The 27,054-nt window shown below is 41.8% G+C and overlaps 2 protein-coding genes across 8 annotated transcripts; both read right to left on the reverse strand.

The window, feature by feature from the left end:
* Positions 1-7,013: 7,013 nt before the first annotated feature.
* LOC133906378 (nuclear transcription factor Y subunit A-7-like) lies at positions 7,014-11,597 on the reverse strand. The gene is made up of 6 exons (XM_062348260.1): positions 11,437-11,597; positions 10,482-10,636; positions 9,605-9,765; positions 8,787-8,858; positions 8,223-8,387; positions 7,014-7,619 (listed from the first exon to the last, which is right to left on the reverse strand). Exons 2-6 carry the CDS (start codon positions 10,507-10,509, stop codon positions 7,401-7,403), a joined length of 645 nt encoding a protein of 214 aa, XP_062204244.1. The 5' UTR covers positions 10,510-10,636; positions 11,437-11,597; the 3' UTR covers positions 7,014-7,400.
* Positions 11,598-15,836: 4,239 nt separating this feature from the next.
* On the reverse strand, positions 15,837-26,550 carry LOC133906756 (histone-lysine N-methyltransferase ATXR7). Of its 7 annotated transcripts, none has more exons than XM_062348751.1 (19): positions 26,385-26,549; positions 25,763-25,920; positions 25,218-25,668; positions 25,004-25,126; positions 24,017-24,307; positions 23,566-23,916; positions 23,155-23,454; positions 22,856-23,069; positions 22,121-22,759; positions 21,619-22,037; positions 21,414-21,536; positions 21,247-21,327; positions 20,816-20,869; positions 20,585-20,736; positions 19,547-19,589; positions 18,911-19,026; positions 17,743-17,998; positions 17,009-17,073; positions 15,837-15,855 (listed from the first exon to the last, which is right to left on the reverse strand). In XM_062348751.1, exons 1-15 carry the CDS (start codon positions 26,406-26,408, stop codon positions 19,568-19,570), a joined length of 3,402 nt encoding a protein of 1,133 aa, XP_062204735.1. In that variant the 5' UTR covers positions 26,409-26,549; the 3' UTR covers positions 15,837-15,855; positions 17,009-17,073; positions 17,743-17,998; positions 18,911-19,026; positions 19,547-19,567. The 7 variants fall into 7 exon arrangements, with proteins under 7 accessions (XP_062204735.1, XP_062204736.1, XP_062204737.1 ...); XM_062348749.1 differs by lacking the exon at positions 15,837-15,855 and adding an exon at positions 15,909-16,914; XM_062348750.1 differs by lacking the exon at positions 15,837-15,855 and adding an exon at positions 15,912-16,599.
* Positions 26,551-27,054: the final 504 nt, after the last annotated feature.

Raw genomic sequence — 27,054 nt, forward strand, 5'->3', positions numbered from 1 at the left:
TATCCCTCTCAAAAAAAACACGAAGGATTGGGTGAATGTGCGATACTGTAGCGCGTGAAAATATATCCACCTTTTAAGGCCGAAAATATATCCATGGAAAGGGAGAGTAGAACGTAAGTGGTGCTGCGGAGGAACTGCACGGGCAGTAAGTTGTGCTCGAGGATAAGGTCTCGCTCAGAACCAGCAGCGCGCGGGAAATGCCGTTGATTAGGAGCAGTGATTTTGACCGCGCATGGCATTTACAGCAATCACGCGACGACTCATCATCAGCAGAGCGACCGGCCGTGCATGGCATGGCATGGCATTTGCAGGCAGGTGGCATAGCTTGCTTGCGGCATGGAGGAGCTCAGCTCTGCAGCGCAGATGCGAGGTCGCGTTCGTGCGTGCATGCGCGCGATCTCTCTCGAGGCGAGTTGGATTTTCCAGCTGCATGCATGCACGGATGCATGGCAGCGCGCGCGACCTGGACCTGCCGGTGCTGGTGCGGGAGAGGAGGCAGTGAGCTGGCCGGCGAGCTGCTGCAGCTCCTGCCGGCCGCCTTTGGTTCAAGCAAAGCAAAGCCTACACTGCAGCAGTAGCATAGCATGCATGCTATATATTAATCTATACCTGCCTGCAGCTGCATTGTAACTTCCATCCCTTTTGCCCCCTCCCCCTGCACAGCTGCATCGATCCATGCATCAATGGAGACGATGGTGCATGTAGACTCGCCGGATCGATCGAGTCCATAAGACCATAACTGCAACCCAACTGCATGGATGCATGCTAGTTCGTTAGTTCGTCTCTGTGCTGTACTGCTGTGTGCATTTGGGGTGCAAAAGGGTGAACAATTGCAGAGACAGGACAGAGGAGAGAAGGATGTGTTGCTCTGGGCTCTGAGCTCTGGCTACGCCTGTGTTGGATTCCCTTGCTGCTGGCTTCGGGAGGTGTGTCGCCGCAGCATGCTCCTCCATGCGATACAGTGCGTATACAGGCATCGGGGCACAGGTGGCTGCAGCGCAGAGGCAGAGAGATGTGCCTGCGTCGCCGTCGGCTTTTGCTGCAGCCACAGGCGACAGGCACGCACGCAGCGCACGCCATCAAAAGCCCTCCGTGCTCCGTCTCCAATTTCCCATCAAGGTTGTTTATGGGATTTAACCCAAAACTGAACTAAAATCGTACTATCAGTTTTGGATCCTTTTGCTAGCAGCTCGTCTTCGTGAGATGTGGTGCTGGTGCATTGCCATGCTAAATATGAGCCAAACAAAAACTTGGTAACAAATTGTGTTTGGATGGTAATCATAGATCTTCCAAAATTCTTAGTACGTGACATATGGGTTTTACTTGTCAACAACTTTTTATAATATAATCAAGTGAGATATTATTTTATAGATTTAATTGCAAGTAATATTATAGTGCAATCGGATATATATAGTTTAAGAATTATAGCCTAATAGTTCTTGCAAGTACTTGAACTATGTGCAACTAATAAGTTATTGTCACCTCATCAGCCGGTATGCTGTTGCAGCTACCAAAACGTGGGGGACTGTAGCTGGGCGCGCCAAAAATTTTGCTAATCCGACCATCCTAACCATATTTTTTTTTATTTCGTCTTCTTCCTGATTCCTCGCTATGTTCTCATTCTCTTTATTTTCTCTTATCTACAACAGCTACCTTCGAATAGATCATAAAGAAAAAGAAGAAAAAATCCTATCATAAAAAAAAAGATTTTAGCAGTATCTTTGTGACAGGAACAGTAAAAAAATTGTTAAAACGTTGACAGGAACGAAAATTTCTCCGCGAAATGAATCCCTTGAGATGCCCTCGTGTTAAAATTTAGCAATGAACTAAATGGGAACCAAAACATGAGAATATTAACAATATATTGTAAGTAGTTAGTAAACCAAACAAACCCTCAACTGAGCTCAGGATATCGGCATGCATGCAGAGAAAGGACCACTTGGCAAAGAGAATATTTGGATACGCGGCATCATGCACCTTTCCTGTGGGGCTCTCTAGCTGCCTGTCCGTTTGCTTAACTAGGGTTCTGTTTCTGTTTCTGTTTTCTTCAGTTCTAGGATGTTTAAAATAAAATAAAACCTACACTAGATGACACCGGAAACTGTTCGAATTCCCAAGTGATGCAAAGATTGGATTGTTCTTTAGATCCTGAAACCATAAAAAGATTCAAAAGTTTCTATGTCATAGCTTATGGTCTTAGAATTTCAAATCTACCGTTGCACATTTCAGTTGGGACAAATCCTTGTCATTAAAAGAAGGGAAAAAAGGGAAAAGGAAAAAAGAGAACTTGAACTTTTCAGAGCCCCAAATGGGGCGAATCAGTGGGGCTCCTTGGGATATGATAGTTTTATTAGCACTGAGCCTGCCCTCGTGTTAGGGGCAACGCGCGCACGCATGAGCTAAAAGAATGTGATTAGGAGTAAATAATAAAAGATCTGCATCTTTTCCTTGGGCTCTGGTAATGTGCATACCTTGCATCCAAAGGAACGCCATTAGCTCCACAATTCCAGGCTTTATTCCATGATCACCAAATGTGCTTGTTAAAGAAAAACAAAAGGAATTCGGCGAGAAAATGCGCATAACCAGAAAAAATGGGAATTTAAATATAGGCACGTCGCACGTGATCGAAAATGATAGCCCCAGCCTAGGTTAAAGATGTTACAAGATCGATCTTCGGATTGTTCCTGAAGTGTCATCAGAAAATTTACTCTGAAATTACTCATTCTTCTCAAGATAATGTATAGCACTGAAATGTGCAAAACCCAGCACATCCGTACAGAGGCAAGATAATTGATGTTCCGATGTAGTGATAGTATATTTCTTATCAAATAGGAGTACTTGCAATGTTCAGACGACATTCAATTCAAATCTGATGTTTATGTTTTTGCTATTTCTAGTCAGACGAGGAGTATATGCAGTTGCAAGTGTCCATCAGGCATCAGCTCCTGCACTTGTGATTGTTACAGAAATAAGCTTTCAGTGTTCCATCCATGCCATTTCCATCAGCATTCTTCAAACACTTCTATCATGCAAGATCTACCCTTCAACTAACAAGGATCTAAGATTAACAATAAAAAAGAAACTGCTCTCAAGATCTTCAGGTTTCCTCACTGAATAAACTTGCAATCTTCAATTCATATCTGCACAGCTGCTACCACACTGCAAAAGGTGTTGTGCATTCAAACGAGCCCCCAAAATGTCAAACAAAATCTGTAGACCAAGATTTCTTCTTGCATCAGTAGTGCCTCACACAAACGATTGCATGTTTGGGGGCAGAAAGAGAGACCCAGGGTGAAATAACTTCAGAGAAAGTGCTATGCCCTGTTGCTTCAGAATGGCAGGCTGGTGAAAGCTGATGGATGCAAGGCCATGCTGCATTTAAACAACCTGGTGCAGTCAATGGCATTTGCTCATGGATGGAGGCAGTTCAAGTGCATTGTGCTGGGTTTGAAATGGCAAGCTTCTGGTTTCTTTGGGCTCTCTCTGCTGTATGACTGACAGAGTGCATTCAATTGGCTGTCACTGTTGCATGATACACTGCATATACAGAGTAGTTACTGTACTTGGAGATGAATGCATTGTTTGTTTATACACTTCTTATGGTGCTGCCCAATCACATGTGATTTAGAGTAGAGTTTAGGATATACTGTGTTCATTATCAAGTCATGCAGTGATGCAGGCCATTGATTTCAGCTCAACTGCTCAACCACCAATTGGTTTGCATGTGGGCAGACATCACTCTTGTTTTTGAGAGCTCATGAGTTACCACTTTCTGACGGCCAGTTTTTCTTTGAGGGTAGTAACAAAAAGGAGAGAGAGAGAGACTTTGGGCTGAGTGGCATGAAAATAAGGGGAAAGAAAGGCAAAGCATTTTAACATTACAAACAAGCATGGCCATTGAAATCCAGATCAAAAGCAAATTATGTCAAGATCATGCAGCCAAATGGACACCACATTTCAGCACTTGTTGACCAGGCACACCATCTGGTTAGTGGCGTACAATCACAGCCTTAACCCCTAAAAACCCTAGCAGGACCCTACTTTGTCCTGAAAGCCACTTTCTTGGCATGAGGAGAGGGAGGCACCAACCATCACTTTCCAATAAAATCTCTCTCTCTCTCTCTCTCTCTCTCTCTCTCTCTCTCTCTCTCTCTCTCTCTCTCTCTCTCTCTCTCTCTCATCTTCCTTTAATCCTTCCTCTCCCATCTCCCTTCACTCCCAAGCTTGTCATTGTCTTTTATGAGAGAGAGAGAACAAAAACACTAAGGTTGACATCCACAGCATGCACGGCATTTCTTTTTGTGCTTTATTTTCATAACCCATGCATTCTTGCAGCATTTCTTTGTTCTCTCCCTTTCAAAGCTGGAGACAATCATGCATGCTCCTGCCAGTACTAGACATATTGGTATGCATGTCATGTCGCTTTTATATATATGCTCGCAATGGAGTACCAAGGAGGAAAAAAGAAAGAACCAAAGCCACAAGAACACTAGAGAACGGTACTACTGAATCTTGTTAGATTGACATGACTTGAGTGAGATGTTGCCTCAGGCTTTTGGTGTCTGTGCTTACTTATAGTTGATGCATGTATAGCTACTTAAGTACAAATACATACCACCTACTTCACATACTAACATCTTTGCAATGGTCTCATTGTTATCAACCAAATCATGCAAATGGAGAGATTCTTGGAATGATATATATATATAGCACATCAAACAAGTGAGAAAGGCCTTTTTATGCCCATGCATGCAGCAAGAAAAGAAGAAGCAAGTGTAGCAACTACCACCAACCATAACAACACAATTTAATGAATGGATCATGATGGATCTTGGAAGAGGGTGTGTGAGAGAGGTCAATGGGTCAGTCTGTTGTCTTACACCAATGTGCATGCAATGCAAGCATGCTTGTTGTGCCTGTCTGTCTGTCTGTCTGTCTGTGTGTCCCTGCTTGCTTTGTCCCCCTGCCATGGCATGATAAGGGCTCAGGTCACTTTTCCCATGCCTCTCCTTCCTCCATCGACAGCAATTCTATGATAAAAAAAAACAAAGGAGAGAGATGCATGCAAGTGGTGCAGTACTCTTGGAGTTGGGAAGGAGGCAAGGCATGGGTGGGGCCTGCCTTTGTAGTGCAAGCAAAGCATGTCAAGAAGCCCCTTTCACTGTTTCTTGGGGAGCTCATGTCTCCTCTTTTTAGTTTCCTTTTGGGATGTCCATGGACACGTCTTGATCTTGGCCTGTCTGAATCAGCTAGCTAGCACCGTTCCATCAGAACTCGACAAGCTCATCTAGAGTCACTGAACACCTTCATATATAGCTCGCAATAATCTCGATGTAGCAGCAAGCTAACATTACTTCATTTGAAATCCCAGTTTGTGATAGGGCAGCTCGCCCATAAACATTGCATGTGTAGGACAGTAGGAGTACCATTTATCCATTCCATCATGCATGAACTGAGGACAACCAAATTTTGTGCAAGTCCTAGGTAATGAGACCAACTTCACAAACCAATTGCATGCGAATTTAAGCCCATGCATGCAGTACATTACTGTCATCCAAGCAAGAGATCGATCCTCTTCAGAGGGCTCGAGCCCCCGTCCGCACCCCTTGGTCTCTTGAAGATCATGCAGTTTGGGGGAGGCACCGTTAAAAATAAAAAGGGTGTCGTCTATCCATACTTGAATTTGGTGATCACAAAAGGTGTGTACCTATGTCGGAACTAGTTTCGGCGAGTTTCTTGGCCAAGCTTCGGTACTCCCCTCCTTTAAGACGAAGTTAGAGCATGTCCTCTCCTGTAATAGATTTTTTTTAATTCTTCTCGAGAAGGCCCAATTAAGAAGAGAATTTTCGTCCCCTTTCTGCGTTAATAATCGTTTTTTTAGAGCGTTATTCGATTATTTGTTCCCCATCATGGCATCATTCTTATGTTAATACTTTCTTTTCGTAACTTGTGGGCTAAGCGAGAAGTACGGCAGTGTGCGCCTGGTCTTATGTAAGCACCTGATATAATCACATGGATCATGGCATCACAGAGTGCTCCCAATATAATCACATGGGTCATGCATGTCTGAACTCTGAACACCTTTCAACTTCAAGCGAAAACACAGCTTCGGTTGAGATTTTTCAGGGAATCTTGTGCGGGAGATTGGCTGAATCTATGGCGCTAAGTTTAGAACCATGCGGAATAATCTCAAGTTGAATGCATGCTCGGAGCTGTCTGTCTGCGCAGGCTGTTTAGACTTTAGAGCGATCCATCTGAGAAGAAAGTCCGAATTCAGCTGAACTGATGAAGTTTCAGGTATACCGTGCTACCCCTTTGGATCAGAGAAATAAGAAATTACACAAGAAAATACAGTTTTTGATCGAGATTATCAGAAATGCTATGCTAGAGATGCGCTAGATTTATGGGCTTATGGCAGCAGAACACAGATCGATGCAAAACTAAACTTCTTTTGCAAAACAATTCGCTTGAGTGCTCAAAGCTGGCTATTTAGAGTGATCTGTGATGAAAGTCCAAGTTCAGAGGAAACCCTTGGCAGCAGCGACGTTTTGCGCATTCTGAACTCTCTCTCTCTTCTTTCTGGTCTTCCCAAGCAAAAAAGTGAGTTGTGCTCGTGCGAGTAAGGATGCAAAATAGGCATCAGCGTTCTCAAGAAAGTATATTCGTCTTGGTAATGGTTGCTAACCTTTCAATGCTCTCGAGAAAAGCATGCTCAATGTTCATGCGATAACCTATGACAGAATGTTGAAGTTGCCATGCACACAAATCGAATAGGCCTTCAGGACCTGCTGTCTCAGTCTCTCAGGTTCTGGTAATGTTCATACCATCAAGAGACCATCATCAGGAAATTCAGTGCAGACTGGATGCTACACATATGCACACATCATGTAACGAGACCAAGGGCATGCTTCCAAAAAAGACATGGAGTGCAGGACAGATGGAAACATCCCAGAATCTCCAACCAATTGATTTGCAGTGCATGCATGCATGCATGCAGATGATACAGAGCAAGCTCCAGATTAAGTTATTACACTACATTAAGGTTTATTGTCATCAACATACACATAGCCAGCGCTTATTATCTGCAACACAAATGATGATGCAGGGCAGCAGGTTATGAACTCCACTCTATGCAAGCAAGCAATGGGATAATATGTTCTAAAGAACTGACTGAAGCTATCCCCTGGACACAAACCTACTCATTGTACAGAAAGGTGAATAAACTGGAAGGACCAAACCAAGACTGCAAAACCTGTCGACTCGTCTACGTTTTCTATGGAACATATCCTACAACATCCAATGACCCCATTTTCTATTGCCCACTATCACTTACTGTACAAAATTGTTGCCATCTTTAGCGTCAGGTGCTTAGCTCTCTCCGGAGGCAAGTTTTTGAAGCTTCATTCACGACTGTCTGCCTTATTAGCTGAAGAGGCACCGTTAGGAGATGGAGGGGTTGATGGTTGGCCACTACTGTGGGGCACAACTCCATTCTGTTTTTCTTTGTGACTGGAATTGTTGTTCTCTTCCTTGTCATCTGACTTCGAATTAAGAAAACGGCCTCCAGCTCCCCTGGCCCTTTTCAAGGCATGCTGATGACGTGACTCATGGAGATACGGCTGCACAGCACAGATGCAAGTGAGTTAGACACAAGAACAGTCACAAGGAAAAAACATTCGAGTTATTTTTGTTTCACATGCTATCAAAGCGTAAGAAACACTTGTAAGCAACTTGCAGTAGGATCATCTGAACTTGGCAGAAATTTGTAGGATTATCAGAGTAACAAGGCATTGCATGTTTAACTTTCAGTCTCTCTTTTGAAAATAAATCATGATACTAACACATTCAATTTGCCCCAGTTTAAAAGTAACTTTCAGATGAAAACAGAAAGCAGCAATTCAGCCTTCCTTCTATACTCAACAATACAACTTTGACAATGTGTGGCATCCAAATTGTATTCCTAAATCCTTACTGCTTTTATGATAAGAAACACCCATGCAGGCATTGAAAACTTGGTATGTTGAAATTTCAGATATGGTAGAAGATTAAAATAATGTTCACCAGAAGTTTTATAGTACGTGGGGCAGATCGATCTTCAAGTGGAAGTAGGGAATGTAGATTGGAGAATTCGCTTGATTATTTGCTCTAGCATCATGGACAGAAACAGCTAATTAAAATTTCCAAGTCAAATGGCACTGCAGAAGGTGGCTATGAAGATTTACCTTACGGCCCTTGGCAAGTTTCTTTTCAGATTCAGCTTTAGCCCGAGATTGACGACGTCTTAATATGGCGTTGTATTGCTTCGCATTTACATACACAGGCTCTTCAATTGCATCAGTAGGCAATGGTAAACCGGTCGAATGCATTCCAACCAACGGTGGATGCATCTGAAAAAAGTTATCAATTTTATTAACTCCAACAGACCAGTTTAAACAAAGAATGATAATTGCATAGGAAGGTCCACAGTTATGCAATGATCCTTTTCTGACTGACTATGAATCGGAGTAGGCTATACTAGAAACATTGGGCATTGACCAACCCTCTAAGGCGCACTTGCATATTTAGCCATACTTTGTATTACCTCTGACTGCAGCCATGAGTCATTTAAGCTTTGTGGAATAAGAATTAAGGAGTCAAATTACATGAATTCAGTGTCCTTCAATCATTTCCAAATTAGATAAATCATAAATGTTCCTCAAAGCTGAAACAATCTACATTTGAAGAACAGCTCATTGGGCTACAATGACTTGTATTTACTACCGCAGAGAGTACACATAAGAGCTTACCATTGGCTGTCCACCGTAAGCCGCGTAAAGGCCTCCATAGTATGTGTCAATATTTGGGTAAGCGAATTGACCCTGCCAGGCACAAAATATGGAATTAGCCAACACAGTTGCAAAATATTCCTCAAAATTACGCATAAAAATCTTGATTAAAAAAAAAGCAAAGAAGCAATTCCAAGGAAGAAAAAAACTGCTTGAGTCTTTCCAGTGAAGGTACAAGGAACTGCTGAAATTAGAAGATATATAGCAAGAATTATTTAGCTTAAAAAATAATTAGAAAATATTCACAATAAAGAAAATAATCTACCAACAAAACACATGTGAGGTAACAATTTAGACTATAAAGAGGAAATAAACATACATTAACAGGAAACTGGTGCCACCCAGGTGTGCAAATTTCCAATGAAGAAGCTTTGCTAGTTTAAGACTCGGATGTGATGACAGGCACGCATTTAGTGACAGTATGAAAGGGAAAAGTGACATAGCAGAAATTTTGTGACGGGATATAACTGCTCTGCTAGCATCAAATGGTCTGAACTAAAATGGTGATACTTCACATTTCAGTTCAGCAACATGGAAATAATGAGTTAGCATCTCCTCGCCACTTTATAGGATCTCAATATGTTTTGTTAGTAATGGTTTCGAAGAAGTGTTTAAAGCAGGAAAGGTGATTCTTATATGGCATTTCTTGCACATGTCACTATGACCAACCCTCAACTTTTCCTAAGACATAAATCAATGGAAAAGACTGCAGACTGAGAAGAATCCAGTACCACTACTACTTAACAATACGTAAAAATGAAAAGTTACAAGTGTCATACCATTGCATGGCTCACGTCATGAGGAGCATAGGGTGCCACATAATCTGCTGATGGTGTACCCACCATTGTTTGACTGTCTGAACTAGTAACTGGGGCTTCTTGCTGGTCCCCAGGTTCAGCTTGCTTCTGCTGTTGATGTTGGTCTTCAGCTCTGTGGTCACCTGCCCAGAGAAGCACATAAGAAATTAGCACGCATGAATTAGATGTTCTTATTTGTTTTAAAAAATGAAATAACTGATATTTCATTCACCATCACTCATCGTGTACTAACAAGTAACAAGAGTTACAATTTAACATTTTTTTACATGGTAGCGATCGATATAAATGCCGCAGAAAGCAGTCGCCAAATTTTCACCAGATACAAATCTGTTCGCCACCACCAGGCTACAGCTGGCATACCGTATAATGTTAGGTATGCATGTAATCGCTGACACAAAACTACATAAAATTCTCTAGTTCCTTCAAAGAAAGCTGCTTATATGTTGTTGGAAGTCCAAAGGCGGTGAGCATGCACTAAAATATGATTCTAGCTCAGCTGCCAGAACAAACAACTGTTCTTTCAGTCACATATAGCGGAAGGATTTCTCAAATAAAAAAGAAGTAATGGATGCAAAGATGGTGTAATATACCCATTGTTGCCAACTAGCTGGTGGCATGAATGCTACTGTTTGCTTGGATACTCCGTAATTGCAGTACATACATAATGAATGTGCTCTCTACTAGAATTCCCAACACACCTAAAGGTGGGATGCCTTCCGAATATATTACACCTAGAACTCCATGTATCATGTCTAAAGTTGCAGTTCACAACAAAACACAGATCCTAGTGTTACAGTCAAACATTAACATGACAAAGCTTTCAGCGAATCAAGCATACCTGAAACACTATGTACAACAGAAGTCATGATTCGTTCTTTCCCAAGCAAAGCACAATCAGGATAAATCACGGAGCAAAGCCGCACTTATTAAGACCATTCCATGTGCTTAAAGCATGCCGCTAGAACTTTGTGGATGATGCACACCAAAAAATTCCTGAACCAAACATAAAGCATCTTGTTAGAACTTTGGATAAAGCACACTCAAATAGTTTTTTAAAAAAAATCGAGCTCCTGAGAAGACCACACCACATTCTTTTGGGAAGGAATAAAAATCAAATGTCATCGATCTCAACCATGAAACTGAAAATTTATCCTCATAAACATAGGAAATTGAGAGGAATAAGTCAAACAGATGCAGATAGGATATACTTCTGCAGCAGAAGGTAACAGTCCTTAATATGTATCTGCAGGCAATTATGCAAACAAAAGAACACGCACACATGCTCCCTCAATCTCTCCTAGAATCTTCGGTCACCGAAGTTGATGGACTGTGTTTAAATAGCTTGATTGGCATAATAATCCACGGTTGTCCATGGAATTTAGGGCCCGTCCGGAACGGGGAATTCACCCCGAATTCTTATGGGAATCCAACTCGAACTGTTCCCCAAAGATGCTCAGCAACGGAGAACCACCAGAATTCCCACACAGAAGGCGCTCTCCGATGCCGGGGGCGGACTTGATGGGCGTGAGTGTCGTCGAGTCGAACCCCTAAAATTCCTGGAAGACAGACTGCACCGCAGCTCGGCTGGACTTATCTTGCGCGGCGAATCAGAGGAACCTAATCGAATTATGCACGGATTGGACTGGGCTAGCTACGAGGGCACCACGCAGCACGCGACTCCGCGCCTAACCCAAAGGGGGAACGAAGCATCCGGATTCGATTGCGCACGGCACGGCGCCTACGCCTCGAACAGGGGAACACGCCCGAGCGAGCTGGGATTGCAGATTACTCACCAACGGAAGAAGGACCCAACCCAGCACGGAGCGGGGAGGCGCTGCGGCGGCGGAGGGCTCGTCGGAGAGAGAGAGAGGGCGTGGCGATGGGACGGGAGTGCAGCAGCAGATAGAGAGGCTTGGGCCTCAATTTCAGAGCAGCTGAGCAGGCGGCCGGTTGCATTGCAGCCACGATTTCGCCAAGTCGCCTTATTTTATTCTTTTTAATTACCACACATGGTAGACTTTTCGATACTTGTCATTTTTACCGCTCTATTTGTTTTTAAATACTTATCACTTCATGTTTTTTAAAATATAATTTTTAATTTTATTCTTACAAAATAATATCTCTTATCATCTATTTATTGTGAGCTCTAAAATATTTGGGTTAGTTTTTAAAGGTATTTTTTTATCATTTTTCATTTAAAATTAGCACTATCTTAATATGCGTGTTTGATAAAAAAAAATGACTAAGTATTGAAAAACGAGGGAGTACATTTTAACTGCGGTGTGGTAGGGTCCATTTGGTTCGTAAAGGTATTTTTATCATTTTTCATTTAAAACTAGCACTATCTTGATATGCGTATTTGATAAAAAATGACAAGTATTGAAAAACGAAGGGAGTACATTTTAACTGTGGTGTGGCAGAGCACGTTTGGTTCATGACTAATTTTGCTGCGTGTTGTTGTCTAAGGTTAGTCTTATCTTATTTTTATGATAAGAAAATAGACTAAATAATCTTAAGCAAACTTTGATAAAATATTATATCTATGATAAAGAGGTCAGGACGTTAAGAAGTTACACAAATTAGAATGATGATAGCAAACAAACACTATATAACAATATTAAAGCTGTATAAGATTATGCGTGGCAATCATAAATTGCAATCCAAACAGGCTCTTAACCTGTATTTTATCAATAACATACATCCACGTGGACAAGTATGGAGCCTCGTGGCAAAACTCTAATGTAGGAGCTAAGACAGTGAAGGCTCGATCGCCTGTCCCATACTTAATATTAGGTTTTCAATAAAAACCGTACAAATAGAGTCACGCTGTTAAAAAAAGTTAGTGTGTGCATATGAACGTGCTTTTTACAGTGAGGCATTGTAAAGGTGGTGATGGCTAGTGTTTGAATCCTGGTGTGTGGTAGAAGCGGTGTAGTTGACCTCGACCTTTTAATTACATTGGCTCACTTATCATACGCATATTTCTCTTACGATTTGATTAACTTGTTCAGTCAAAATCGGGTATCATGTAAGAGATGAAACACAGAACAAGAATGAATTCGGCTAACCGGGCAAGAAATAAATCTCGACGGGCACGTGATCACGGCCGTCCGTTTGCCGGGGCGGATGGACGGACGGCCGGCCGGTGGCTGCCGAGGCGTCCCTGTCTCGCGTGGCCACTCACTCTGTCTCCTCCACCTCTCTCGTCTCGTCTGTCGTCGTCTTCCTTGGTCAGCTCGCTCCTGATGCCAACTGGCCATCGGAAATGAATGGATGAAAACTGTGGCAGGGCAAGAACGTGTCATCATCGATCGCAAGTGGCTAGGTTAAACTAAACTGGTGGCAGCGACACTGCGAGAATTTGAATCCGCTAATCCACGGCGTATGAATGGATCAATGACAAGGATTGTTTTTTGAAATAATATTATTTCATTAGAAAATTGCAAAAGTATAATTCAAAATTAAAAAAATGCAGATATAGCCATATTTCAGTAATCAAATGCTACAGCAAGATTTTTTTTTTCTCATAGGCACGCAATAGCGCAAACAACGTCTGAACGTCACATCCAAGTCGTTCCTAACATTTTGGAGGCCCGGTGCATACAAAATGTGGAAGCCTTACTTTTAGTATGAACAAGCAACAGTACCATTCTTATTTTTCAATTTGCAAAGGTACTATGACTAATGTAAAATCATAATAGAAGTTGAGTAGCGATTATGTGACTGTAGACCAAAAAAATCTTATTTTGACACCAACAATACATGGTGCAGTACAAGGGGTGTCATCGCCGTTGCCGCCCGGTTGGAGGGGGCGGCGGCGGCGGCGGCCAGCAGCATCAGTGTAACATCTTCAGAATTTTGGATAATTTTTTTCGTGGAAGTTTGCACGGTTTTGCTCTTATGTGTTCCTCGTGTTATTCAGAGTCTATCGTGGTTTTATTGGATTTACCATGTGGTTCCTCTATTTGAAAATGTTCTTATTCAAAAGAAAATCCTATAGTTCATTTGGGCCAGAACCAGCCCAGCCCATCTACAGCCAATCTAGCCCATCGGCTCATTCCTCTATCCAGCCGCTGCCTTGTCATTTGGGGCCTGTTTGGCTTGTGACACAGGAAGCCAGATCAATTTTTGGCCATGCAGGTGATTTGGCTAACATTTGGTTTGAAACCAAAATTTGATCGTGCCTAAATTTTTTTATCTGTGATCATCTACAGTAAACTAGCAGCAGCAGGACGAGTTCTAGGTGGCCAATTTGACCGCCCACGTTTTGGCTAGACTGCTAAGTTTTGGCTTAGTCACGAATCAAACGACTAATTTTTTTAATCAAATTTTGATATTGCTCTAACTTTAATCATAACCAATATTTGACACGGCACTCCAGTGCCTGCAACCAAACATCCCAAATTTCGTATACGAATTGACGCCATGCCCTCATACTCGTTCTGTCATCCAATTACCCTGCTTCTTCCTGCATGTAAGGACGAGGCTAGTGGCAAATCGCCCCGGGCGTCATTCGAGGCTCGACGTCGTCGACGACCACCACCACCTCAAGAACGGCCGGCCGACCGACACAGATGTTCAAATCGATAACGATCAGGGATCCTTCCAAAAAGGAAGGAAAAGAAAAAGGTAACGAAAAAAATATGATTCCACTATTTAAAATATTTTTAAACAGTCATCGTCACATCACATCCACGTCAGCTAACATGATGGTGAATCATATTGTTGACCTGGTTTTGCAAGGTGATGTTGAATAGACCTTTTTTTTTTCCTCGGGATGTTATATGGCCGCACAATCAAACTTTAGAGGTTAGATGAACTTTTTACAAAAAAAAAACAGCATAATAGGTTGGCAATAGCCCTGTTCATAGCAACTTGTAGTACAAACTTCTTGTATTAGAGGTGGGCCTATACTATAGCAACTTCTCTCGCTATCCGGCATAATACATTTTCATGTATGTTGATACATGTATAATATTCTGTCTCGTGCCTTGCATATTTTCCATAGTTTTATACTGTAAAAACTCATCAAGTAAACCAGCCACGTCAGCTAAACAGGATTGCTTTGAGCATTGTAAGCTTGCTGTGACTGACAAACTTGTCAACGAGTATGGATGCAAGTAGGAAACCAATGCGTACTTCTGAGCCACTAATTTAGTTCATTTACAACTTAAGTATGTGGAAATACATCTTTAATTCAATTGAGTGAGTTCAGGTTGACCCAATAACCTAAAAAACAAAAATTGCATCCCTAGCGACGAGAAATAAGTTGGCCAAGCTCACATGCGATATTTGCCTTTTCTATTACAGTACTTACAACAACATACATCAAAACAACAAACATTTTTTTAGCAACATTTGCTTAAAAAAAAACTCGACTACTAGGAGATGACTACTAGGAGAAGACATCGTATGGCTACATATTAAAGGAGGTCAGTACCGAATCTTGACTAGTCAGTAAACTCATTGAAATCAGTTTTCAAGGAGGTGTTCACACGACTTGTGAGTACTTAGGTTTGAGCCCAAGTGAACGCCCTTCCACTGGAGGTTCTACCAACCGAACTATCACTCGGTTCTCACATGTACTTTCCTTTCTTTTTACACGAGAAATGACCCTCAAGGCCTCAACAACAATGCCTAAATCATTTACTTTCGTCCCTCTTTTGACATACATTTGGAATTGGGTTAGCTCACAAAAGAAACTCATAATTGAGCTAAACACAATTAGCATGGCCCTGACTTAAAAGAGTAAATAAATAAACAAATAGTAAGCAATGCAATATGCCGACCAGCCGGATTCGAACCGGCCAGCATGGAGAGCACAGGATCTCGCCTTCAACTTGACCCTATGATACCATACGCTCTTCCGACCGAGCACAAGGCCGGTGATAGATGCACAAAAGCAACAGCTGCATATAGTGACAAATGACTAGTACTAACGTGAAGGGACTACTATGTCTTGTGGTTGTCTACAAGTGCCAACATCTCATATTACAGTACATTTTTTTAGCTGAAAATGACAGTGCATTAGCTTACCACAGTCCATATTATATACTCGATAGTAACACTCCAGAGTCAGTGTCAGAACTTAATAATCTGCGATATACGTTTAGCTTGTACACCAACATAATGCTGTGCAGCGTTCCTTTCCCGGTCCAGTGTTTATTCTTATGTCCGAGAGCTAAGCCCAGGAAGATTTTATGATTTATGGTCTATAACGAGGTCCAAAAGGTAAATTGTCAATTTTGATGAAACTGGTACTAAGAATGCGATTCATAAAAACAAAATAGACAAAAAAAAAAATTCTAGAGCAATCTTTTCTCTGAACACATCTAAGACCATTTATCAGCAAGTTTTACGAAAATTTGGGATGCGTTTGTTCTTTACTCTGGCCTTGCCTGCGAGACCTTAGCATATTTTTTTTCAAGTACAAGTCAAAAGCACCCACACTCACACCACATCCACGCCCACACGTACCCATGTTGATAAGCCTAACACATGTCTAAACTAGATTGGAGATATAACCTACAGGCACACACTTTTACCGGTGAGTGCACCCACATGTGCGAGTATTATTCCACCCGAAATTTACTTCTGGAAGAAATGTTGAGACTCGAACCCGGGGACAAGATCCACCACCACGATCCTTGCCAACTACTGTGAGACCTTAGCTTCATCAGGCACTGGTGAAGGTGGGCTTGGGTTCTTTACAATGTGAACTTCAGCTTCACCACCGAGCATGCGAAGCTGCACTATGTTTGAAGACCTTAAATTGTGATCTAACTAATCAACATAGCGATCCATCTCCCTTTCGTTTGTTCTTTCGATTACTATAATATATACAGCATGATAGAGAAAAATGCAAGACCTCGTTTTGGATTGCAATTGCTCCTGTTTGCGTCTTGTTTTTGGGCTGTTCTTGCTCTCGCTTCTGCCCGTCCAGGCATGTTTAATTTCTGCTCAAACCAACCTTGTCAAGACTTGGCTACCTCTCAGAATTTGCCACTCGTTCAGATGGTTGCCAAAATTTCAAGAAGCAGATGCCTCCATCATATTCATATCCCAATCATGTTTTGGTCAATTTTTGGCCAAACTGTAGGCAACCAAAACATTGGCCAATTTTTATAGTAGATGGCTGGCTCAGGGACAAAACCAAACAAGCGTGCACGGACCACATAAGCGAATAACACATTTACGCTTATGGATCCATTTGCATGCATGCATGCGTCCGAGCAAGCAACCTAAACTTAATTCTGTGGCTAACACAAAAGCTTTCATGGTAAAGAAATGCAATTAGGGGTTTTAATGATAAGAAATGCAAGTAGGAAAGAATACGGACAAGCAATCAAGAGATCGAACACATACCGCACGCATTTGGAAAATTCGTGGACTCCTACATGCATACCTCATAGATATATGTATCATCGTACCTGCAAGAACAGGAGTAGGTCCATGAATAAACACCTGTACCGGTATAAAAAAATACCTAGCGCCCCAATACACTACCCATAGTATAGAATTTGCACAAAGTGATCAATTCAAATATGAAGGTTCCAGTAAAAAGCTCTTTCACGCATCATAAGGTACAAGAACTGCATACTTTCTCCTGAGCAGACCACGTGATGGGTATGGATGAAGCAACTAAAAACAAAAGCCCAAAAAATTGCAATAATTCGTGTAGATCCCGGGTACAAAAGAGATGCTGCCGGAAAAGTTATCAAAGGCCCATGAAGCAGGACAGGAGCTCTCTCTCATGTGCAAGCCAGAAGGGTCATCCAATCGCTAGTTTTCACACTGCCATGCATGCAATCCACGGCAAACAGGCGAAAGTCCATTCAAGTTCATCAACGAGAGGGCAGGGCATCGAGTAGTTCAGTTAGCATACTTCATTACTTCTCAAAAGGAGGGGAAGTATTATTATTGGCTTGTGTTCCATCTCAGGTAATTAAATACTCAGACAAGAAAGATATATTTTAAACCCGTTTCATATCCACCATGTAAACTCTATAACCTCAATCCAGTCAATGTAATAATTGTAGTGTGCGCCTGTACAAAGTTTGCAACTCTATCCAGATACGAGAAAGAACATTAGTATTAACCTTGTCAGAAAGTAACCATTTACTAGTTCCGCTTATGCTGAACTGATTTGCCATGTCCACTCAGAACTGAGGAAAGATTGTAGCAATCCCCCACAAAGGCAGAGGCAACCAACGGAAGAGAGCCACATGATAATGTATCGACTTGCTCTTGCCCCTTCCTCGGGATACCTTGGAATAAGTTCATCTAACCTAAATAGTTTCTTCTTGCGGTACAGCATGCTCCACGACCCCATAGTTTGATATTAAATCCTGCGAACTGGACAACAAAACACACGGATCACCAGCAAGTCTTTTTCAAGTCCAGAGTGCAAGCTGTAGCATCTTTTATGAAGTGAAACAGCACCATGTTCCGTATGCTCTAGTAGTTCTCGGTTCTCACGTATACAATGGGAAGCAAATTTGCGTTCATTGAGCAAGATATTAGATCCAAATGTAAATATAATAATTTGGCCATGAATCCCTCCCTCCAAATTTGCAGGTAATGGTGAAGTTAGATTCCTACAGAATACCCAGGTCACTATATTCTTGACGTCCCCCCCAAAAATGATTTCATCAATTGGAATCCTCATGGCAGAAATACTAGCAGACGGCATGCAGCCTGCACTATGAAGTACACTAGATGAAATTCTCAGGTGACTATGGCACGTCCTCTTGGGATTCACATAGGTGGTATTATGGTATATATGCTCTTGCATGCATCATGATTACCATCCTAGATGACATTACAAATATTTACCACCAATGTCAGCAAACTTAGATATAGAAAAAGTAGGAGGCTAAGCGGTGCACCATTCGTTGAATCGATTTATTTTCTCATGTCCTAGTAATTAAATTCACTAAGGTGAGCATTAATATTTAATCAGCTTGCTTCAGTTGAATGGATTTGGACTGAACCCAGCACATAACACTGCAGAAGACCTAGCAAACAAAAGATGCTGACAATTGGCAAGGTTGAGACAAAATAGACGACGTGCATCAAAAAGTTAAGCATATACAAATGGCAGATAAGCAATCACCTAATCATTGACCATCCATCAATTTCATCCATCATTAAAGGCATAGTTGGGGTCTTAGATAGGCATAAATTGAAACAGACACACAAAGACAGCAAGTTTTTGTGCATAACAGTAACGGGTGAAGTGTGAGGAGTACAGGGGGTCAGGGGTACCTTTAAATAGATCTGATAAGACATTTGTATTTGTAAAACTTCAATGTAATGCAGTTAGGTACTCCATACTCCATTGACACCTATATGCCAAGCTTGCATCCAACTGTACTTGAATCCTTGAAAAAAGAACAAGTTATCAGTTATCAAAATACAAAACAGAGGCAGTTGGACAAGTCAAATGTCTCATTTCCAATTCAACATGATGCAACTAAAATATGCCGTTTAACTTTGGCCAAAACTTAGTGCATCTTTGGATTGAAGGATTTTCAAAGGATGTTTGGAGGATTTGAATCCAAAGGAATTTTTCCTACGAAGTCGGTTTGGAAAATAGGATTTAGGATGTCCAATTCCTATGGAATGGCTTCCAATGCCCCCCATTCCCATAGAAATATACATTGGCTTAGACCTCTTGGAAAAATTCAAATGGTTGTAGTCAAACACATCTTCTTGCAAATGCCGGTGGTTTTTTATTCCATAGAATTCAAGAAGCCATGGCACTCCAACCCTACATGTTCCCTATACCTACGCCTTAAGCCTATCAGAAATAAAGGAGGCTGAAGTGACCCAACAAAAGTTCCAGCATTCCAATTTTCAACTCACAAGAAAGATGCAAAAACTTATAACTGTTGCAATTACCTCGAGGGGTACCTTTATTTCTTAATTCATTGATCCACGGCACCTAAAAAAGCAGTGCATAGTTAGAGACAGAAGGCAGAGTAAAACAGAAATAACCTGAACAGTAGCACAAAACTGTTGCATCAAATAAATAGAAACGCAAGAGGCTATTGCTAAGCAAAACCATGACCATGAGGAAGACAATCATTTAATTTAGAAAAAAAAGTAAGATTTCACATGGATGTAGAAGATATAAACATTTCAATACTTCACTTCATATGCAGCATAGAACAAAATGACTATTCTTTAAATCTTTCTAGAGCTTGCAAAGTATTACTTAATTACTTCAAGACATGAAAATAGTTACTTTATATGTCTGCATATCACGCACAATGGAGCGAAGTACAGATATCGCAGTGGTATATCTGCATAATTCCCACAATGGAGTGAAGTACAAATAATGCAATGGTAAACACAGGACTTAAACTTCATAATACTTCCCATTTTAAGGAAGAAGAGCCCTTGAACTGAGTCATATGCCACTCAGAAAAAAAAAATGACTTTTGAAAACGCAGTGCACCCAGGTAAATATGGAACAAGATGAATGGTTGGGTGCAAACCCGCATTCTCGTTTAATTTCTTTTAGAGAAGTTGGCCTTCTGGTGTGGCCTAACTTTGTGTTTGTGGATGGAATCCCCCAAGAAGGGTTAGAATGGCAGTTCAAACATCCGGGGTCCCCCCTTTAGGGGGGCTTATGTCGAGATATTGATTACTCCACACAACAATTTGCTTCTCGTATCGAAAATTGGCATCGATACCAATGCTCTAATCAGGCATTATCAACAGTTTGGTAACAGATTCTTTTTTATGGTGGCTGAAATTATAATTTAATTTTATCACATGCAAGTTGTTCGTCACCCTTTAACATCAATGAATAGGACTATAGAAGAGTGATGGCCAAACTTAATACAAGTAAGACCATTTAAAATGCGTCACCTTCATGAAATAGGCATCAATTAACAATAAATTATTTCCTGTAACTAGCACTAGAAAGATTACCTCCGGGAACCACAGTGGCACGGAATCTTTTTTTCCTCCAATGGAAACTTGTAATTATATGTGAGTTCCTCGCCAGCATATATACGCCTCTTTGAGTAGATGAAAATCTTCTTCTGGCCCTCAACAGTGATCACTTTGGTATAGCAATTTGGCTGGCATGGAAAATATTAATCCACTATTAAGGCATGTTACAATCATCACAACTGAATATTCTTTTCTTGAACAGCTTACCTCACAGGAATGGTTTATGAATCTTGCTAAGCCACCACGCTTAGTGGCATCAACCTGCATAAATTGAGATATTTGAGCAATGAACACCAAAAAGAAAAACACAAGGTGCAGTAAAAAGTTGAAACATTTTTCTTATCACAGCTTAAGATTACAAAGCAGCACAATTACCCTTGCCATCCATCAAAGCAGGACCCCTGTCGAGAACTCCCTGACAGTTTTCTATCCAAAAAGAAAGAAAGAAAGAAACATGTCCGACCAACTAAAAGATTTCCTTTATGCTCGAGCTAACTATTCTCACATAGTTCCGTCATTTTGTACAGCTTCAAATAATATACAAGTTTCTTATTCTCATAAGCAAAGAAAAAAATTGGAGAAACCAATGCATCACAACATTCAGATGATGTTAAGTGAGGAACAATTGTATCACCTACCACATAATCATCGTCCAAGCGAAAGAGGTAACTGCTTCCAATCCCATTCTTCTCATACTGAGACTCACGGATGTCCGAGACCTGTAGGGTACAAATCAATATCTAGTATATTGCTCAAAATCTGCCACATCAATGAAGGGATCGTTGATTGAATAATGCATTATTACCCGCCGACGAATCAGTTCACCAACATATTCAATTACAAAGTCTTCCGCATCGATCGACTCAAGGGCAACCAGACCCCATTCATGGATCTTGCTCCTCTGAAAACGTAACCGCTTTTTCCTCGCCTACACATCAAGAGAGGCATAAATGAGTATAGTTAAAACCTTGTCGAAACACAATTTTCTGAACGTTTTAAGTTCCTTTTACCTTCATTTGGGTAATTTTCAGTAGCTCAGCACCTTCAGCGGCTGCTAACAGGTTTCGCAACTTAACCCGATTTGTTCTTGCAGATGGACCCTTGACTTGAGAACTTTTCCACACATTATTATTTGAGGTAGAAAGAATAGCCCGAACATGGTACCCTCTAACACGAGCCTTTTCCGATGGAGTAGCATTCCTCGCCCAATTACGCCAATCCCATCCACTAATGGTAGCTCTAGCACAACCATCTGATTCTGGACATGAAATCATCAGTTTTACCTTCTGACTGGACTCACAGGAAGTGTTCCTGCCCTTTCTTTTCTTGACAGGCTTTGTGAGCATACTATCATTCACAATACTGTCATTCACTGTAGGCGCTTTGTTAGCAACCACCTGCTTCTTAGTTGGATAAGATGACCTGTTTCCTGGAAATGAAAGGAAAGGTGTATCATAAATCAATACAAATCTACGTATCATGAAGAGAAGTAATGTGGATTAGAAGACTTACTCTTTGGCACACCACTGGAAAGGAGTTTCAGGTCTTGTTGGATATTCAAATCATAAGCATCATTAGCCACAGTTTTGGCTCCTGTTTTAGGCGGCTTGTCCACAACTGAAATTCTCTCTGATTTCACAGCTTTTCTTGATTCCTGAGTATTTTTCACGTAAACCTTGCGTTCAACAAGGTCACACAGAGGTTTGGAAAGCTGCTCATCCATTGAGATTTCCACTTGTTTTTTCGATGATGTTGCTTGGCAGGTTTTCTTCAACTTCCTCTTCCTGTAGTATGTATATTCTTTCAGTTTTGATGATCCATCTGCACTTTTAGGTACAGCAGTTTGCCTGGTGTAACATGAGTCAAAGCACTTGCTAATGGTATCTGAGAAGAGAGATGTCCACTCTTTCACAACATTCTCATGTAATCTTTGCCGGCAGAGAGCCAAAGTAATATATCTAGAAATCACAGGAATAGGGTTCGTTGATTTTGAAGGCTGATATCCGTTTTTGTCCATAAGTGCCAAAGGAACTAAGCCAGTCTCCATTCCAGGAGGCACTTCATCAGAACTCTCATCCAATTCTGCCGTCTTACATATATCTATCTTTTCAAATATACTTGCATAAGCCACAGAAAGTGGTAGGTATTCCGCTGCACACAAATTTCAAGGGTGTAAGAAAATGCAATCAAGCACAACACAGGCAAGACAAAATGTAACAAAAGGATGCTGTTCATTTTATCATTTACCATGAGAACTGAGCATTTTATCAGTTGTCATTTCAGCAACCCTCAATGTTTCATCTGTATCTATTTCAGCTGGACTGGTTATTGAGGTTGTAGCCATTTCAGTGGTATACAACTCTTCATCTAGAGCCATTTCAACAGCATCGAGTGTTTCATGCATAGACAATCCGACAGAAAAGGGTGACTCCTGTGCGTGAATAGGGGTATCAATATGTTCCTGTGATACACATTTACAGAAACAAATTGTGCGAGTTCAGAGATATTGGAGTTATCAGGATAATTCCTTAAAATTAACAACTCACCGGATTAATACTGCTTTCGAGTCCAAAGCATAAACAATTTGTTATCTCCTTTGCAATAACCTCCTCGAAATAGTGAAATACAGATTGCTTTGATGCGACATATAGTTCGTTCGCTAGCATCATCTGGACTCCTGATAAGGGGCCAGAAAATAAAGTGGCGCTTGATTCAGACTTCCCATCAATTTTGTCAATTCTATAATTGACTTCTAATAAGGATGAAGAGAGGGAGCTCTCAGTAGATTCCCAACTTGGTCCAAATCCAGGTGGGAAATCCATGTCACACTCAGGAGCATCCGAATCCTGCGAAAACATGAAAATATCACAAGATGAGAGCTACGAAGTAAGAAAGAAAGGATTAAAACCTAAACCACTCTCTCAAGAAAGAAACACATTTAGCCTCAGTGGAAACACCTTTGGTGACAAATCATCACTGTCTTGGGTGTTTATGTTATCAGGGGCGATATAAATAATTGTAGAGGGCAGATTCAATTGGCCATTTCTCTGTAACCATACATCACAGTAGTCTAGAACAGGGTCAGACAGTATTCCATCCCAGACATTCTTCATGGATTCATAATAAATTGTTTGCCAAACTGCTGATAGTATATCAGCAAATTTCTCATATACTTCTGTAGATTGAATAGCCACAGAAGAATCTGCTGGGGCCATATCATATGGGGAGATGATTTTTTTTGGAACAGTAGATGGTGTGTCAACCTTGGCCTTAAATGCAGAAACCTTCTTGTTGCTCACACTGTCAGGCTGCAAACAACAGCAGAATATGGGTCGGGTTATTAAAAATTGAAACGAAATAGTAAGACGTGGCTCCCTTATTAGAAAAAACTCTGCCAAATAAACAAACCTTAGTAGTTTGGCTCTTCAGTTTTGCAGCCAGTTGCTTCTCAGTCTTCTTGGAAGCAATTAAATCTGGAAGTACACAACTGAATATTTCATCAATTAAAACCCTGCGAGCTGATTTCATTATCCCTGCATGCAGCTGATGGCTGACATCATCAATTATGTCACCCATTAAGCCATTTAATGATGCAGAATCATTAGCTGTAGCATCCGAACCCTCTGCATGACCTCCACTCCACCAACCAATTAGTGACACAAGTGTGAATGGACCAAATTTGCCATCAACATGGTAAATCTACAGTAACAGATCAGAATAATTCAGATTGTAGGCTATGTTGAGAATGAAATAATATTTCACAAATAAGTCAGCACTTGGAATAGGAGGAAATGTGCAGAATGATGGTATAAAGGATCTAGATGCACACCAACTTGGTAGTTTATCTTACTACTCGGGGACAAAAGGTAGGGGGAAATACTACTGTTAGCAATTTCAACAGAATCTTATCTTAGTTTTTCTCGTTGAATCCATGAGAATCTAAATGATCCTACACTGCACATACTATGTGGTATTAATATTATATTCAAACCGACTAATTTATCAAATTGTCAATCCTTGACAAGACTGAAAAGAAATGTGAAAGAACAATCATATCAAATATCACTCTGTGATGATAATCTAACATAAAAGGCCAGAGACGCTCAAGCCAACAAATGACCCGAATTTCAAAAGGTTTTTCCAACAAAATAGAGATAAATTCCTGTAACTATTACACACTAGCATATCTAACAGCCTAATACTCTCAAGCCAACAACCTAAACACAGGTATGTGTCTAACTCACAATGGAACTGCTGCACTACTTGGATCGAAGCATTCAAGACGACAAGAATGTCATTATCACCCAAAATCTTCACATTTGTACACAACATTTACAGACACTAAGCATGAGTGAAATTAAGAAGGTTGATAGTTTTAATTGCTGATTTTCTTACCATTGAAAGATCTTGGATATAGCTATTATGATGCCAATAGGAAAGTTCAGCAAGAGAATGTGGCCCTTGTCGGCAGCCTTCTGTATCCTCAAACATCCAGCATGCTTCTTCGCTTGAAAGAGCCTAACAGGGAGAAAGCAGAAACTAAACAAATTAGGAAGGTAGACAGGCCAAGGATGATGCTAAAAAATATGGACAGAAAGGCAAGGCATACATCTGGAAGAACAATTTTATCATTGGAAGTCGCTTTCTTTGCCTGCATGGATTCATTTGGAGTGGAGACCGCAGTGCCAAAATTCCATTGTGAAAGGAACTCTTTCAGGAAGCTTAAGGGCACAGGATTGGCCGTTTTCCCACCAAAAAGAGCATAGATAGCAAGGTCTTGAGGCAAGAAACCAGTGGATAGCCCCTCATACAGCTGTTCCGGTGAGTAAGGTCCACACATCTGGCCATGCTCATTCACATACATGCAACCTTCCAAAGCTTGATGTTCCAGATATGCACTCTGCATCCCATTTTGACCAGCTGAATATCCATGCCCAGGCTGCGGATGAACCCCACCATTGCTATCAATGGAACAAACATTTTCCTGCATCGCAGCAAATAGGCCGGTGTTTTGCTCCTGGTCACCACTACAGGAAGCAGTTCGATGCCGCTCAGAGCACCTGATAAATCATCAGGGAAGCATTAGCAATCCGTACTAACTTCATGAAAAGGAAAAATAAAATGCTGAAGAGATGGATGATAAGAAGCTTGTACCAGTCAAGCAAGCTCCCTCCTGAATCATCACACGCTGACACGGAACAAATGAGGGGTTCAGCATCCAATGACTCGCCTGCTAGCAACTTGAGACGCTTTGGTCCAGATACGGGGTCAGACCTGCAGAAGCCCGACACCATTGGCTTGACATCCAATCCCTGATCACAAGAACAATAGCACAACGCTCAAGTACATATCGACTGAATTCCTCAACCTTAATAAGACAGTGAACCTCATGGTCCTTGTCAAAAATATTGCAAAGCAAGTTCGACGGTTTGTGCAGTCACAACGAATTCCCAGTTTCCCACTATTTCAACCACGGAAAAAAATTAAACTGACGGTTGCTATGCCTGGACAGTCGACACTGCTAGCATACGCAGCCCCTCCTCTTCCTATCATGCTCGTAAACGCCCAAAATCATTGCGAAATTAACCTAACACGTTGTGCGCGGAACAGATCCGTCGGAATCCCAACTCCCAGGCCGATCTCCACGGAACGAGACCCAAAAAGCAACCGGTGGAGCTAGGGGAGACGATCCCCCACCCACATGGACGCGGCCAGGCACAGGATTCTGGAAACGCGATGGAGGGCAGAGACAGGAGGGGACGGTTAGGGAGCTCACCGGATCGGAGCGAGCGTGCGGCATGCTCGCGAGCTTGGAGGCCGCCCCGTCCTAAGTCGGCTGTCGCGGCGGCCACGGCGGCCGCCGCCGGGTCTGGGGTATGGAGTGGTTGGGTCACGCGAGAGTGGATGCGATGGGGACTGCAGAGAGAGAGAGAGAGAGATGGCGAGTCGGTGAGAAAAGAGACGACGGGGGCAAATTGGTCCAGACGGCCGGGTCCGCGCGCGAGTATTGATTGCCTCCGCAGGCGTCCGATCCGTTTCAACGATCACGCGGTGCGTCTCCCTCTCGCCTTCCTCCCGTTCTTCCATGGATTCAATCAGCTCAAAACTCAAACATCTCGAAAATAAAGAGAACACTAGGGTTACGATGTTTTATGCCGCCGGCCGCCGTCGGCGGCGTAGTGGTGGAGCAGGGTGAGCTTCGTGTCCTTCAACACACAAGTGGTAGCACGAGCTCTCCCCTCTAACATGCAAGTGCATGCCCCCTCCTCTTAAAGCGGTGACGATGAGCTCTCGCCCTACAACGAGAGGTGGTGCGGTTCCCTCCAACATCATCCATACGATGATGGCGGTGGTATAGGTCCCCTCTACCGAGATACAGGGAGGCAGCAAACTTCTCCTAATGGAGGCGGCATAAGCAGCATGAGCTCCTCAAGGGAGCTGAGTGG

The sequence above is a fragment of the Phragmites australis genome, chromosome 23 (genome assembly GCF_958298935.1).
Source record: "Phragmites australis chromosome 23, lpPhrAust1.1, whole genome shotgun sequence".
NCBI classification, from domain to species: domain Eukaryota; kingdom Viridiplantae; phylum Streptophyta; class Magnoliopsida; order Poales; family Poaceae; genus Phragmites; species Phragmites australis.